The sequence below is a fragment of the Phodopus roborovskii genome, unplaced genomic scaffold (genome assembly GCF_943737965.1).
Source record: "Phodopus roborovskii unplaced genomic scaffold, PHOROB, whole genome shotgun sequence".
Taxonomy (NCBI): domain Eukaryota; kingdom Metazoa; phylum Chordata; class Mammalia; order Rodentia; family Cricetidae; genus Phodopus; species Phodopus roborovskii.
In genome coordinates this window covers 283,153-300,666 of record NW_026126416.1, presented here as the reverse complement: position 1 = coordinate 300,666, position 17,514 = coordinate 283,153, and the positions used below count along the sequence as shown (strand labels likewise).

Here is a 17,514-nt window from a genome sequence, read left to right as displayed (position 1 = left end):
ATGAAAGGCATTAACTTTTATTTAAAACTTTGATAGAAAATTTTGAGAAAAATCGTTGGAACCTAGGGCTGGAAAAGGAGTTCATAGGGTTGAGATCAAAAGCAAAATTCACAAAATGAAAAACAGTTTTAGAGTACATCAAAACTAAAAACACTTGTTTGATTGACAGTGAGACACAATGTTTTGAAGCACGCATTTGATGGAAGACCCAATGTGAGCCCTCAGTTATCCAATTAAAATGGACAAGACAGCTACTTCCCTATTGTCCCTGATTCTTGGTTGGGGGTGGGACTGGACACAGCTCCTCTGAAATGTTTGGAGGTTTTTTTCACAATGACCCGAAACATGCAGCTGCCATACCTAACACTTCCCAGTGATGCTTGACTGCATGAAGACAATGGTGCATTCAGTCAGGACCAAAATCAAATGCATCCTGGAACCCCAGATACTGTCCTGAGCTAACTGTTCAGTGACACTGAAACAAACACATCAGTCCAAAGAATGACTTAGCATTGTTTGATACTGTGGGACACTCTGAAACCCCTTTAAAAAAAAAAAAAAAAAAAAAAAAAACAGAACCATGACTTCCTTCAGATGAGTCACGATCAAAATTATCTTTAAAATGGTTACATTATTAATTATCCTTTAAATGCACTTTTATAAGACATTGCAGTATTTGCGAATCCCAGGAACTTGAAACAAATTGAAAACATTAGAAAGAAGTAGGACTGTAAGTCCTGACATTTATGCTCCCGTAATTAATGTCCATTTTTATTAGAGCCACCCTCCCTGAGGGCTTGTGCCAAATGATGACTGGTCAGTGTGTAAGCTCCATCGTCAATGGGAAAATAGTGCATTCTTTCCCAGCCAAGGCTTGCTATCTCACCATTGCCAGACTACACCAGCCTCCTGTAAATGTAGTATTCTCAGCAGTGCTCAACAGCGCCGTTTCAAAATACTGTCATCGCTGCTTATCCGAGGTTACATTCCAAAGCTTAAGACTGGGAAAGTGATTTGGAATGGGGCTGGAAATAGGCCTAAGAGACTAGAAGCAAAACAATGACAGCTATCAGTCTGGTGTCCTTCTCACCCCCAAAGTGGTCACCAGGCAACAGATTCTTTTCACTCTCTTTCGGATTATTTATTTTTTGTTATTTTGATTGTGATGTGACGTCTGTACATGTCTAAAATATACTCAAGCTAAATAAACACATAGCCTTGCTCCTCTGGGAGTTTTAATATGGGTCAGTGCACTTTTTTAAACTATATAAATAATGAATGAATTTGAGATTTGGGAAAACCAAACATTAAGACCTTGTCCAAGACCCACATGCTTCAGTGTTCTCTAAATTTATAAGGCAGACACATACAGTCAAGGTGGAAAATTTATGTAGGTTCATGAATTCCTTTTTTTTTTTGCAAATGAGTTTAACATATTTAATTGAAATAATTTGTTATTGCATACATATTCATTGGAGAACATGGGAACATGGGAGTTCATCTCCCAGTCAACCCATGAATTAGACTAAACCAAATAGCCTTCATATCTGGACAATTGTAGCTACTCATAGAACCAACACTCTAAATCCCAGTGATCACTATGGGTCACCACATTGAAGTGTGAAACAGACATGCTCGCAGCAAGATTTCACAAAGCTGAACCTTCATCTGTGCCTTGAAAAATGGGTGACATTTAGGGGAAAGGAAACAATTGTAAGCAAGGTGCAAGATTTCATCTAGTTATTATGGAGAAATGATGAGAAAACTCAACATTAAACACTGGTCAGTATCAGGAAATAAGGTCAAACAGAAAGAAAAATAAAACTGAAATCTAGAAATGCTGTAGCCTTCGACACAGGAATTTACCTTGTCAGGAAGTTCTTCAATTGTTCTAGCATAAAAAAATCACTCAAGAATTCCAGCATTCAAACAGTATTCTAAGGAGCTGATTGGAAACAAGGTATGGGGTCTGGGGCTTACTGAGCACTAGGTAAGAGTGACAATGTGGAGTAAGCACACAGCTATGATGAGGTTTGTTTGGACAGAAGATGTTCCATCAAAGGCACATTTGCTGAGGCTAGGCCTTCTACAAAGCAGATCTAATCCATGAGGAGTTCTGACTGAATCAATGAATTATCCCATAGATAAATTCATATAATTTTTTGCTTCAGATATACCAGCTACTTTATGCACTATAAAGGAATGGGGAAAGGGAAAATGAAATAAAGAAAACAAGCTGTAGTAGTCCGGGTATGATGGAATCAAACTGCAGCTTTCATATTCTTGGTCTACAAAAAATTCTGGAGTATATAGCAGGTTCTCTTTTAAGTACACATCTCCTGCTGTGGTAGTTTGAAAGTAATTGGCTTCATAAGCTCTTAGGGAGTGGCACTATTGAGAGGTGTGTCCTTATTGGAGGAAGTGTGTCACTGTGGGGGTGGGTTTTGAGGTCTCTTATATGCTCAAGTCATACTCACGAGTCAGTTCCCTTCCTGTGGATCGTGATGTAAGAATTCTCAGCTTCTTCTCTAGCTCCAAGCGTCCTGCCAGGATGATAATGGACTAGACCTCTGAAGTATAAGGCACCCTATAAAATTTTTCTTTTATAGGAGTTGCTGTAGTCATGGTGTGTCTTCACAGCAGCAGAAACCCTAACTAACACACCTGCCTACTGTTGGAATGCATCAATTATATCTTGGCTCTCTATTTCCGTCAGGTGGATGTACCTTTTTCAGTGATTGGTTATCATCAACCTGAATCTAATCTGCCTAACTGACAAATCCTGTCATTCACAATGAGGCTCCATTAGTTTATTAATTGCTGTATTCCCCTTAGTCTTAAATTACTTCACACAATTGTCCTGCACTGGTACCTTCAAAGGAGCCCAGACCCAGTGGATACATCCACATCTCAGGTCTGCGTTTGTGGCTCAGGGGACAACATCTCTGAAGAGGGGTTAGGAGGAATAGATCCAGAATATCAGAAAGTCTTAGGTTAAGCAGTCTCCCCTAGAAATGGCTACATTAACAAAACTGGGACAATTGATATATCAAAATACACAAAAGGAGAAAAATTTCACAGGTCCCTAGGCAAAGAGAAATACAGACAGCTGATGACTGCTGGGAGAGGGAGAGTTAGCCTCTCGCAGGGATAGGCCCCCTATTGCAGTTAAATAAGGATCAGGATAAACAAATAGGCCAAATAGATGTTTATTCAGGGAGAAATAACTTACAACCTAGACAGATAAACACCAGGAAATTCTACCCGATGCTCTCCTGTCCGAGTCAAGAGTCAAGCCAGCAAGAGAGCTTTTCCCTGCTCTTTCTCTGACCTTCTTCCACAGGTCACTTCCGCCCATGGCTCCACCCCCAAGTGGGCGTGGTCAGTGCCTCAGAAGGACTATTTCACTACACCCCCCTATGACTTATTTAATACGAAGTAGCCGGCCCTGAAACCATGTACACATAGGCAACAAAAAATAGATTCCACAGGATGTATTTATGTTTGTTTACACATATAAATGTGTGTAACAATAATCATAACAACAATAATAATGAAAAAAGAGGCTATCAATTTAGAAGTCAGGGTGAGGGTGCATGGGAAGAGTTGGAGGCAGGGTACCTGGGAGAGGAGATAGAGATGAAAGTGAAGGGGGAAGTGATATAGTTGTATTTTAATTAAAATGTATACAATTTAATTAAAAAGCAAAACGAAATGCAGTGTTTGAGTTCTGCTTTTGACTTGTCTTTCACAACAGAGGGTCATTTCTTCTACTCTTCTACATTTTCTATAGTCAGAAACCCTCCACAGATATTTGCCAAAACTAAAATCAATAATAAATTTCCAATGTGTATGTCTCTAAAATACACATCTTCCAAATTATCATCATACAACAAAAATGTAATCCTTCCATTCCCTGTTTAGATGTTTTCTCCTTCCTGAATATTATCCTTTCTCTATTTACAAAATCCTTCACATTATTTAAACAAAAATATCTCTCTTCTCTGTTTATTTTTCCTTCTTTTATCTCTCCCTCCATCCCTTCCTTTCATCCTTGTCTTCCTTTCTAACAACTGAAGTTTTTGTTTGTTCGTTTGTTTTTCGAGACAGGGTTTCACTGTGTAGCCCTGGATGTTCTGGAACTCACTCTGCAGACCAAGCTGGCTTTGCACTCACAGAGATCTACCTGCTTCTGCCTCTGCCTCTGTCTCCTGAGTGCTGGAGTTAAAGGTGTGCTCCACCACCCACAATTGAGCCCTTGATCCTCCTCTCTGTCATCATGCCAAGTGCCAGGATTAAGTGTGTTACAGTACCTGGCTGCAGTTTGATTTTTACGTTTATTTCATCAGTTATTTAATAGGTGCTACTCGGAGAAAAGGGGGTGTGCTTTTTTATCAATTGCCTTGTGGCTAAGAATAGATAAATTTAATATAAGCTAAATGGAAGTGTTTGTTCTTATACTAGTATAGACAAGTGGAAATTCACATCTAACCGAATATTACAGTCTCTTAACTGACTTTCCAGCTTCCATACTTTTAATCAAATCATTGAACTATTGTCTGAGTTATTCCCACACCTTTTAGTTGAGCTTGATGTCTAATGCTCTCATAATAATATCTTAATCTTTAGTATCAAGTCTTCCATCTCCTGCACTGTACTTCTACCATCATGTTGCACCTTTCCCTTAACATTGTGTGTTGGCCACTCTGGGTCATGGATCAAAAATGGTTAATGCCAGGCCTTAATTCCATGATGTGGCCTTAGACTACCTCTTTTGTCCTGTAGGTCACAGAAGAACCTCATAAGTCATTATCATTACATTGAGTAACTCTAAGCTCAATGTTAGCCAAGGATTATCAACAATTACAGAAAACTCACCTGGCTGCCATTGACAAAAGTGGCTGCATACGTCAAAAGGCATTGTGCCAGGCCTGTCAAAGTTTACCTTTCAATGTTGGTAATATCTCTATAACTCAGCTGTGATTTGGGGCTAACTTAGGAAAATGGTGCTCGGCACAGGGCAGGCTCCTCATCTCCTCACTGGTCAGATTCAGTGATTTTGTGCATGACATCCTTCTAATGGAAGTTCACCACCTCTGCCTCTTCTCACTCTCCAACCCCAAATAATCAAATACTGTGACCAGACAGCACAAGAGTACCCCAAAAGTCTTTCCTATTAACTTCTGGGTGATTTCATGGAAAGTTATGTTGTCTCGATGTGCTCACATGACATGTAAAAATGATGTTGTATTTATTTCAGTGTGACTGTGTAAAATGACTATATTTTGAAATATGCTTGGCACTAAAATGCACAATGAAAAATTACCAAAATGAATGGACTGTGGGTCCTAAGTATTTGAACTGTGGGAAGCTGGAACAGTAAGTTATACTTATTTCCAGAGGTATGTGGTCTCTAATCTCAAATCTGTTTCAGTTTGTTCCACACAAGAGGACACAGAAAATACCATCTCAATAAAGCTCATGCTTTCAGAAACTCTGAAAGGCAAAACTTTTGATTTATTTATTATCTATTTTTGTTACTGGCTTTTCTTTCTACCAAAGGTCAAATGTCATTGGGAACATGCCTAGTTAAAAATATTTATTGATTGATAGTCAAATGAAAAAGTTCTGAAAATATTTACAACTGCTTGAGCTGGTGGACTTTTCAAATGTTGCCCTTTTTAAAAGCTGGGGACAGTGAACTATGCCTGTAGTCCCATCTACTTAGGAAGCTGACTCATTTGAGCCTAGGAGGTTAGGACCAGCTTGGGGACCATAATCTGATCTCATTCATTCATTCATTCATTCATTTGTTTATTTTGGTTTTTCAAGACAGGGTTTCTCTGTGGCTTTGGAGACTGTCTTAGAACTAGCTCTTATAGACCAGGCTGGTCTCAAATTCACAGAAATCCACCTGCCTCTGCCTCCCAAGTGCTAGGATTAAAGGCGTGCAGCACCATCGCCCAGCCTGATCTCCTCTTTAAACAAACAAACAAAATAAAACAATAACAACAATCAAATAAATCTACAGTAAACTTTGTCCTTATCTTTCTATGCATTAATAGATGTTTTTAAATCTCACTAACTTCCGTATGGGTTCTTCTGATGTCCATCTGTTCATCCATCCATCCATCTATCCAGTCATCCTGCTCACATTGTATATAAAAATTTCTGGGAATCAGCAGAGTAGAAAAACAAAACAAAACACAAGCTTTTCACTTGTGTTCTCCCAGGTCTACCTAGAGAGGATAAATTAACACATAACCATGAAAAGTAGCAAGAAATACCTTTATTCAGTACCCCAAGTTGTAGGACCTGGTGCTGTGACAACGTCTGAAAAGGGATGTGGTCTCTGTAAAGGAGGTCAGAATCCACTTCCCTGGGAAGTGGCAATTGCATTGATAGGTGAGTGGTGAGTAAGAGCTAAAATTACACTGTGCAGAGAGGAACTATTAGATGGAAAGGCTCCCTGGGGCCGAGGGGCATAGAATCTTCAAGCAAATGGAAGAAGGCCAGCATGGCTAGTGCAGGGAATTGTGTACAAGGTTGGAAGGTATGACAAACTCATCCTGCAGGGCTGGGCTATATTAGGGATGTTGCTTTCATCCTACTGTTCAAGCGACCTGTCTGTCAGGGGCTTATAAATGACAGGGGACAAGGTCAGGCTTGTGTGTTGAGAGGATCCCAAGAGTTAAGAGGGAAATATATTAGCTGTGGGAGATAGTGAGCAGAGGGAGGTGGGTTAATTATAATCATGGTGGCATATTAAATCAGAGTGGGAACCAAGGAAGAGCCGGACAGATCATGAGGTAAAGTAAATAGGACTTGGTGGCAATGTGGATTTCTTTGCTAATCTGTGACTTAAGGGGTATACAGACCTGGCACATTTGTGCCGTATTCCCACCGCAGTGTCACTGTTTCAATGAATTCAGATCTCACTCATGCAATCAGATTCTGTTGTATGTCACTCTGGCTGCTGATGATGCAGGAATGAGTAGTCGTTCCTCTCCCTTGTGCTTGCTTATTCCAGACATCTGGTTAAAGATGTGATTTAGATTAGTCGCAATGAAACATTTGAAATGGGCCGTTATCCTTCGGCAAATCAGAAAAACAAAACAATCAAAAAAACAGCACACCTGTCACTGCTTCCCATTTCTAAAGTACCTCGTATTATGTACGGGTACCAGGGAGAGACCAAGAGGTATCTGGTAAGGAGCCAGGGTGAAAAATGGACACTCTTAGGGTCACAAAGCTATGGGATGTCATTACTTGGGCTCAGATCTTTCAATTTCAAGCTGAGCGTGACCCCTGTCTCCTCTCATTTACTACCCCACCCCCAACTTCCCTAATTAGCCAGAAGGAAGGCCCTTCTAGCTAGAACCCATTCTTGCATTTAGTCCAAGCTTTTTGTAGTGACCCATCACAAAAGAAACAATGATCAGGTATGTGTCTTGCCCATGACAGCCCTGTGTAGCTGTCTGGAATCAAGAATGAAACAGGCAGGCCCAAGGCCTACACACATTTACTTGAACATCTTTTCTTAGGCTGCTTGGTCACAGTAACACCCATGTTCTTTTACTGCTCATTTTTAACTGGTCCTTAACACACAGGTCAATGTTCTTTATTTCTTTTTATTTTATTAAACAACAAGTTTGTCTTTCACAATGAATGGTCCTAGGGATGTGATCTGATTTTCTTAAGACTACATAATGTCTATAGGTTTATCTTCCTTGAAGCAACCATTTTTCATTCTGAGGGCTGTCAGCTCTCAATGGGCTGGTACGATAATCAATCCATGATCCTCTCTTTACTAGAAAGTTGTTTTCTTTTATATCATTGGACATATTTCCAATTATTGAAATCAAGCACAACAGAGTCACATCTGAACGTCCAAATGTTCAATGACATTATTTATCAAAATAAATTTATTAAAAGTATTCAAAAACCACTTCAAAGTTTAGCTGCCTGCAAGACAGGTTTTGGCACTCATAACAGACACGGGTTTTCTACAGAACAGCAATCATTCCATCTCACACACCATTTACCAATGCACACGGACTCTAGTCTCAGTGATACATGACACAATAGTACTAACCACCTGTAGTCCTAAGAACTTCAACACCCTTGCACACAGTAAACATTTTAATGTTACTTAGTACTGAAATATTAAAACTAGAAGTAAAACCACTATGTGGTAACAATGGACTGATTTAGGGAAAGATGTACAGCCAGCTAGCTAAGGCCACATAATCCCAGACCTATTGATTTTAAATGTTCAGACCAACAACATTCCATCGTGTCTTTCATCTCAGGCTCCTGCTTTCCCAGCGAGGAACAGCACATTCAGAACACAGTTCCCTCCCTCTGTTCTTCACACAGCAAGGGAAGCTGTTGCCACACACAGCCTGTCCTAGGTTGCTGGCTTCCTGATTCACTACCCAACTTTGAATCAATAGTTCTGAGTGATGTTTCCTAACACCCAGGCTGAATTCAAGGTCAGTCTTTTGGCAGGTCACAGCCTTTTGTCTTGGGAGACAATGAAATGTCCTCTGTTGGGGGCTCCTGGCCTCATGTAGCATGGGGCTCTGTGGTGATCTGTGGCTTCTTACACAAGTCCTGGTAGAATTCTGACTCCAAGAAGCGAGGGTAAGAATTGTTCTCCATCAAGCTGTATACCCTCTTCTGGGCTGTTGTAAAACAGCCACTTGTAGCCTCTTGGATATTTTGGGCAATCAGAGTTTTTGTTTGAAAGTCTATGTTTATCTGAAAACAAAAATAAGACAAAGGTTGGTTTATTTGGTATTCAACATCATAAATCAATGCTTAATAACAAAATACAAAAGATGTACTATGTGATCAGTCCTCACTTTCAGCTTTGGAAAACTGAAATGCTAGGACCTCTGGGGGAGAGCCATACATGGCTCTTCCCACTGGTACTTTAATTGGTGTATTCAATTCTTGTGTTTCACTATAGGGTTGAAGATGTCAAATCACGCTGACATGAATAACTTGTTTTCTTACCTCTTTGGGAGCTTCCTTTTCTATGAAGTCAGTATATATTTTCCTTGCTTTGGAGGATAGTTTCTGGGGTGACTTGGTTTTTTTGAAGTCTTCACAAGCCAACCAGAATTCAATATTTTCTTCACAGAACTCAGATTTTAAAAACGCCCTGAATGCAGCAAGCCCATCTGAAAGCACAGGAAAACAAGCATGTAGAATGTATAACACATGGTTCATCTAGTACTAGAATGATCAGTTTTCTAAATTTCACTCAAACCTGTCATTCTCACAATTTAGCTTTTTAAACACTAAGATGCCAGCAGGCAAAATGCTTAAGTTTGCATTCTGTAACAAAAAAATATACTAAACTTCACTGACAATGCAAAATAAATATTTATAGGACAGCCATCCATTAGTTCTCTGGGAACTAGGGCTTAGGAAAATATTCTATGCAATGGAAAAGCTGACTCAAACCTAACTATGAGTAAAGCATTTTATTTTTTAGGTTAATTTTTCTACCCCACCTGAAGTGAATAATACCTCATGCTTTTCCATGATTAAAACCAGAGGAAGAAGGGAAAGAAAAGGAGCCTTTATGCAGTAAGTGGTGCTAAAGTCTGATGCACTTCCTGCAAGCTGCACATTTGTGGTGTGGACAAAGCATTTCTAGACTCTTGGGGCATTGGTGAGAGATCAAATTCAAGAGGTTAACTTACATTTACTGGCCAGTAGTTCATCAAACGCTTCTGCCCAGAGCATCGCTTCCTCAGGAGAAGGCCTGCAAGAGAATTTCCGAACATGAGCTATACATACCACACATAACAGTTCCTCTTTCCTGTTCTGTGGCTAGACATTCTAATATGCAACTACAGGATTTGCAACTTACTTGATGAAAGTTTGCTGTTTGCTTTTCTTGCCAGTTTTAGGTTTCCCAGGAGTGGAGGAATTTTGCAAGAAGTAGCTCAAACGGGTCTTCCAATCCTTCAAGCTAGAAAAACAAAAAAAAGCAAAAAACAAAAAAAAAAAAAAAAAAAAACTTCAAGCAGCAATTCTTGAATAGTTAATTATCACCAGTTGCAGTAACATAAGGTCAGTCACCAAATAAACCAGACAGGCAAGAACAGTCCATGTCATCCACGGAACATTTAAATCCAGCATCTCATGGACTGAACACAGAATAGGACTACATAACATAGCTAGGATATTTAAAATTTACACAAGATATTTCTGACCAACAAAAAAGGTAGCGGTTTTTCTGCATAGTTAAGTACAACTTGGAGTCATTTAAGGATTGAGAACTGCAGTGGAAATGTGTTGAGCCAGCTGATGCTCCCTTCCTTTCTGTGCTTGAGGCAGGAGGGTCTGGACCACGACACAGGCAGTGCAAAGAGGTGTGTGTGTGTGTGTGTGTGTGTGTGTGTGTGTGTGTGTGTGTGAGAGAGAGAGAGAGAGAGAGAGAGAGAGAGAGAGAGAGAGAGAGAGAGAGAGAGAGATGGATTCCCGAGCTTCCCTCTGGGACCTCCCACAGTGCTTCTCAGCAGCAGATACTGCAGAGCAAATTACTCATTCCACTGTCGTGACTGAGTGAGACCTACTTAATGATTAAAATCGTATCTAAAGCTAACACATTCAGAATCAGCCCAAGCATACCCAGCAGCTGTGTAAGCAGCTCAGAACTCACAATGCAATGTATGGGCGCTGCGGACGCTATTAAGCTGCAGGATTCTTATATCACATTAAATGCAGAACAAAAAGCCAACCGTCTCGGCCCATCGACCGCCACCTTCCTAACAACTTCCCACAGTTCCTAAACTCTCTACTCTCACACAAAAAACACAACCACGAGATCTAGCAAGCTACTTTTCCTTCCTTTTTCTGCAAAGGTGCAGACTGGAGTTAGCTCAAGTCAAAGCAGAGATTGAAGGAAGGTTGCTCCCGAGCAGCAAAGCCAGGCGGGTTAAGAGCTCTCAGGGAGGGATAGCATACTCACAGCGTCCGCTTCATCTTCTCCCGCTTCTCCTCGACCTTGGGGCCGTTGCCTGCGCTCTTGTCCATGGGTACGCAGTCGTGCTGGACAGCCAGGAACATGGCACTTTGTATACTAAGACTCAGGCGGTCACCGCAGCTGTTTGCAGCCGGGCGCGCGCCGCGGTCTTTTAGCGCCGGCTGTGGCGCAGGGGCGGGACCCGGAGGCGGTGTCCCCGCCTTTCGAGGGCGCGGATTGGCCCGCTGCAGGCGGCGCGAGGGCGGGGCCTGCGGCAGTCACGGCATCAGCCGAAGGGTCTGGAAGCCAGGGCGCTGTTGACGTAGGTGCCGCAGCCTCGTGCGCACACAGGCGAGGAGGCGGCGGGCGGGGACGGTGCAGGATCCCAGGCGGGTGGCCCCAGCCGAGAAAGGTTCCCGAGTTCGTGACTTTACCTTAAGACCGCACCTTTCCCCTCCCTCCCTTTTCCTCTCCTCCCTCCCTCCCTCCCTCTGCTCTCTCTCCTCCCGTCTCTTTCTCCTCTGTGTGTCTGTCTATCTGTCTCTCTTCCCCTTTTTGAGCCCTGCCTTTGCAATTCATCTATTGTTCACAATCTTTTAACATTCACCCGGACACCTATAAGCTGAAGCAGGGATGGGGAGAGCCCCGAACCACCCCACCCACACTCCTCCTAATTTGGGGAAGGACATAAACAACCGGAGGGACCTGAAACGTGGGCTTCTGGGCTAAGCACTGTGATTCTCTGCTGTTCGCTCAGGCATCTTGGAATTCTTTAAGGGAATGCACGCTGCTCATGGATGAAAAAGGAGAAAGTGCCTATTAAAACCGGTGTTTTAAATGGTTTTGATCTTTAAATGCATGGCTGCAACAAGCTGTGGCGTTGCAGGGTCATTCCCCAGGAGATCTGAAGGGCGTCTCCAGCGGGGCACAGCACAGATCTGAGTGATAGTGAGAAATACAAAGGGAAACCCAAGATCTTGCAGTTCTGATACACCCGGATCATTTGTAGTTTCCGAGGGTAAGGAATCAAGATTTCCTAATGAGTCATTCTTAGTTGGACAGTCTTAGAATTTACCAAATGTTCACCTGTTTAAATTAAGGGTGTGGGGCTAGAGCTGGATGTGAGAGTGGGGAGTTTGCTTGGACAAGCTACATTTGTCAAATTTCCAGAAACCCATCTCTCCTCCCGCAGTTTTTAAAATGCCCGGATTTGTAAGAACAAATATGTGACTTCAACTACAAGCTGATTCAGCCTCCGATGTTACCAGAGTGATGCTGCAGAATACCTAAGTGGCTTTCCCATAAAGTCGGGGCAGACAGATTAACAACCGACTGTGGCTTGGGCTCCAGTTCTATTTCACACTATACCTTCTAAAAGAAAAATAGAGGCACATTCCTCAAACTGGGAACTAGGCAACACATTGCTACAAGCTACAGATAGCTGAGTTCCAGGTTTGAGTCAGAGAACATAGTCTGAAGTCGCTGATGAAGAAAATAGGGATAGCCTTTAATACAAAATGAGTACAATTTTGATTTTTAGCAGCAAATGCTTGAAAGCATGTTTATAAATCTGTGACGTGAAATTTTTAATAAGCCAAAAAGAACTGCGCTGTTCCTACATCTACTTTAATTTCTGATGATTTAATATTTATTAAGCATGAATAATAGAAATGATGTTGCTGTTTAAAATATGTGTAATGTTCAGACCTATTTGATTTTTTTTCTCAACAATACAAAACATGGCTACATTTTTCACTTACAACCTTGGGCATTAAAATCATAACTACTGATGTTCCCTTGTAGGACAGATGTCCCTAGACACTTGTGTCTGTCAGCAGGTGTAATTAGAGCCAGTGTTTAACTAGTAGTTGCTAATATCTGTTGGGACAGTCTCTTTCCCCTTTCTGGGGCCCTCTTTCTCACTCTAATAGCATCAGTGTGACTTTTTGTTTGTTTGCTTTATGGCCAGTCTCAAAAACTATCCTGCAAATCTTTATATTTAAGACCCTTTGTAACTTAAACAAAATTCATTAATTTGCATACATACGCCAGGCAATCCAAAGTTTAGAGTTAATTAGATCTAAATGTATAAATTTTATTAGCTATCAAGACAATACAGATGTGTAGTGTAAGCCATATGATATTTAATAAATTGCTGTCTGGATAGTAAATGAATAAGGAAAATAAGCAAAATAGTTTATATTTTACCTTTTCCAGATCTTGAAGCCTGAAAAGCCCTATCCTTTTAATACATTAACAAAAGTGAACATACATGTACCCTACCAGCAACAAGACGATTTTTGGATTCAATACAAGTATTTTTTTTTTTTCACAATTGTAGTTGCTTGATAAATTTGTGTAAGTTTACAACTACAGGTGATTTTGAGTCTAGGTAGTAATTACTGAAGAAAGTAACTTTTTTTGTTTGTTTGTTTTACAAGACAGGGTTTCTCTGACTTTGGAAGCTGTCCTGGCTCTGTAGACCAGGCTGGCCTTGAACTCACAGAGATCCGCCTGACTCTGCCTCCCAAGTTCTGGGATTAAAGGTGTGTGCCTCCAACGCCAAGCTTGAACGGAATTTTTAAAAGAAATTACCACTTTGGGCTAGGAGGGAATGTAGTGGTATAGTTTGCTCCGCACCTAGGGGACTCTGGATTCTCTCTCCATCAAAAATAAATCCCCATGTTAAAGTCTTTTTAAAGACTGGCTTACATGTCTGGTGACTTCCCTTTAGTTTGTTGTTGTTACACTTGGCTTTTAGGTAAATAGGATTGCTAAATATTAAGATGACACACAGTTTCCATTTTGTGGTGGCGGAAGCAACAATGCAGTGTGGGTTGTAAAAGTCGCCAGGCAAAGCCACAAAGAGAGATTCCCTGATAAACAAAGCATAGGTTTCCGCGTTGAATCTGCCATGCCCTCTACTGGAGGGAGTGTCAGAACACATTCCCTCCAGGTGGATTCTCCCAGAGTGTGGTTGAACATCTTTTCTTTTTCAAACAGTATCACACAGATAAAATGAAGAGTAAAATGTCTCCCTTGCCAAACACCTGCTTCTATTTTAATTAATTGTTGTGACTCAAAATATTTACATATACTAATTCACGCATTAGGAATTTAGAATGATGATATATTCTTAAAAAAAAAAAAACCACAGAATTATCACTCTGCTAATAACTATGTGCTTTTTTTTTTCACTTGACAGATGTTTCAGTCACTAATTTGAAAGAGCTCAAAACATGTGGCTCATCTTTTTGAAATGTTAATTAAAAAATTTTTTTAAACCATGAAACCAAGGATGCAGCAAAAAATGGGATAGGTAATTGAAACAGATAAAAAAGTTAGTAATGTTTATTTATATAGAAGACATGGGTCTTCTTTCTTTTCTGTTTTATTTTGTTTAATTTTAGTTTGTGAAATATTTGTCAGAATGAACACATGACTTCACAAGACTCTGTTCGTCACCCTTTTCCTATAATATGATCTCAGATTTTAAAGTTATTATTAATTTCTTAAACTATAACTTCCGTGCCCAGAAGCTAAGAGAGAAAATTAGTGTTTTTGTCAGGAATGTATTGCTTTAATGCTTGACCTGTGTTTTAGAAGAATTAGTCACTCCACCAGTGTGTGTTGGTGGTTTCAGTTAGTTGTGCCCTGCTTCCTCTGTGCTTTGGGAAGGCATTGGAAATTTAATCACCTTCTTATCAAAATTGCCTTCTTTATGTTTGTTTGTTTGTTTGTTTATTTTTGAGACAGGGTTTTTCTGTGTAACAGCCCTGGCCGTCCTGAAACTCACTTTGTAGACCACTATGACCTTGAACTCATTGAGATCCACTTGCCTCTGCCTCCCAAGTGCCACCATGGTCTGGCTTTCTTTGTTATTGAGAATAATAAGAACATAAGGATTTTTTTTTCCTGAATGAAAAATGCTAACATAAATTGAAACACCTCAAACAGGTAGGTGCAGTAGTTGCTAGGCCTGTGACATCTAAATCAGAGGACAGTTCCTTCTGCTGCTCTTCGTGAGTGGAAAGTTGGTGGGAGAATGTGTCTGGTAATACTTCCTTGTAAAGTAAGTTGCATAAGTGATTTGTAGACTGGAAAGTACAGGGCCAAAGTGAGGGATTTCTTTCTTGACATTTCTTATGACTGGGATTTTAATTTCTAGCCAAGGAAATTAGAGTGTTTAAAATCTGGTGTGTTTGGTGAAGGACAGTCCGATTTCAAAGGCTTATAAGCTGTCAGTCTTCCTCATGTTTTTAAGTATGAAAGGGACCAGTGGTAACAAGATAGACTATTTTCTCCCAATATACTGAAAAAATTCTAAGTAGAGAGCATTAATCTATTTTATGTATTTTTTAGGCATTTTATTTGTGAATTACTTTATGATAATGGACAACTTTATATGTACTCTCTTCTCCCATTCTATTTTCCTTCCTCTTCTCTTTTTTTTTCTTCTCCTCTGACTCCATCCTCTTCTTTCCCCCTCCCTTCCTTTTCCTCTCTTCCTTCCTCTCCTCTTCCTCCCATTCTTCTCATCCTTTCCTCCCTTCTGTCCCCTCGTCTCTCTCTTTCCTTTTTACTCCCCCACCCCATTCTTACTGTGCAGCGCAGGCTGAACTCCCAATTCTGGCTGTTTTTCTCTCAATCACCCAAGTAAGATCACACTAAACACATTAGAAAACAAACAAGCAGGCAGACAAAACGTCCCAGGATCTCAGTAGAAATGACTGGGTGATAAGGCTGCTGTGTGGAGCTGTGGGTACAATGGGATGTAGCTGTGCTGTAAGTATCAACCCTAAATGCCAAGCTAATGGCCCCTGTGCTCCCCAAACTTCCCAGCTTACAGAAGTCAGACACTTCTGTCTTTCTTTTCATAAAGTGTGTCTAACAGGTGGGGTTGGATGGATTTTGTTGTTGTTGTTCATAATTGGGACACTTGCCTTTTATTCCTACTGTTGCTGTTTTCCTACGCCCACTGTTAGGTGTTATGACTGGGGAGACCAGGTGGAAAGAATAAATTAAAGAACATCAGGGTGGCCGCCAGTTTAAAGGGCATCAGGGTGAGTTATACCTTGTGCTCTGTGGACCCGGAGTGTCAGGGGCGGAAGTGGTCTGATGGGGTTTCATCACTCCACAGTGCTGACAGCTGGTGTAGTGAATCTTCATCTCATGGCTCTGGCCTTTGGGGCGCTGCCATCTCAGCTTGAGTTAGCACCTTTTCCTGGTTATCTGTTTCCTCTCTGGCTTTCCTAGTGTTTATTGGACAAATCAGGCATCATTAGTGATGTAAACAAAACCTTTTCTTTTCTTTTTTTTTAAAAAGTGGGGGGGGGGGGGAAATAGGTGCTGCAAGCCTTTAATCCCAGCACTAAGGAGGCAGAGGCTGGTGGATCTTTGTGAGTTCAAGGCCAGCCTGGTCTACAGAGTGAGTTCTAGGACAGCCAGGACTACACAGAGAAACCCTGTCTCGGAAAAACTAAGAGAAAAGGAAGGAAGGAAGGAAGGGAAAGGAAAGGAAAAGAAGTAGAATTAGGTTCACAGCAAAATTGAGAGCAAGGTAAGAAAATACCTGTTTTGCTTCCTGTCCCTGCGCATTCGTACCTCCTCCCATTATCAACATACCTCACCCAGGTGACACATATGATGAACCTGTATTGACACATTATTATCATCCAGAGCCCTTGGCTGACGTTAGGGCTTGTTCTTGTTGGTGTGCGTTCGGTGGTCTTAGGGACACATACAGTGTCCCTCATTACAGTACTGTGCAGAGTGCTTTCAGTGCACTGATTGTCCTCTGTTCCTATTGGCCTCTTGTCTCTGACGCCTTTGGCACCAGGTGACCTTGTTTCTGCCTTCTCCATAGTCTGCCTTTTCCAGAATGCCACACTAGAGTTTGGCATCTAAAGTCTGTAGACCTTTTGGATTTGGTTAAGTTTCATTTTTATTTTTAAATCACAGACTAATAGTCCTGTAGTTGAAGTTTCCAGAGATGATTTTTTTTTTCTCCATTAACCTACTAAAGGATATCTAGGTTGCTTCCAAGTTCTGGCAAACACAAATAAAACATGTTTAAGTTATTTTTTTTTTTAAACACGGACATGTTTTTAAACCCCTTGATTAAATAGTAATGGTTGGGTTGCTTAATTATAAGAACATGTTTAGTGTTGTAAGAAAACAGCAACTTGTCTCAGAAAGTGGCTGTGCCTATCACACTTCATCCCGAATGTCATTTCCTGTAACTGCATCTGGGGCAGGACTTGATATTCTCAGTACCCTACATTTGGACCATTCTAAGAGGTACACATGGTTTAATTAACCATGTCTTCATGGTTTAATTCACAGTCCCCTAAAAGCATTATGATTTTTCTGAATGTGTTTCTCATTTGCTTGTTTTCTTTGGTCAGGTGTCAAAGTTTCTTGGTCAATTTTAAATCAGTGTGTGTGTGTCTGTGTGTTCTTGAGTTATAACTTATATATATATATACATATATATATATTTAATTTTAATTATTTATCTTTTTATTTTA

General features: G+C 40.7%; 1 protein-coding gene across 1 annotated transcript; it reads right to left on the bottom strand.

Moving 5' to 3' along the window:
* Positions 1-7,907: 7,907 nt before the first annotated feature.
* Rgs2 (regulator of G protein signaling 2) lies at positions 7,908-16,848 on the bottom strand. The gene is made up of 6 exons (XM_051183135.1): positions 16,615-16,848; positions 10,991-11,253; positions 9,887-9,988; positions 9,717-9,778; positions 9,022-9,188; positions 7,908-8,763 (listed from the first exon to the last, which is right to left on the bottom strand). The coding sequence occupies exons 1-6, from the start codon at positions 16,846-16,848 to the stop codon at positions 8,569-8,571; spliced, it is 1,023 nt and encodes a 340-aa protein (XP_051039092.1). The 3' UTR covers positions 7,908-8,568.
* Between the last annotated feature and the right edge of the window lie 666 nt (positions 16,849-17,514).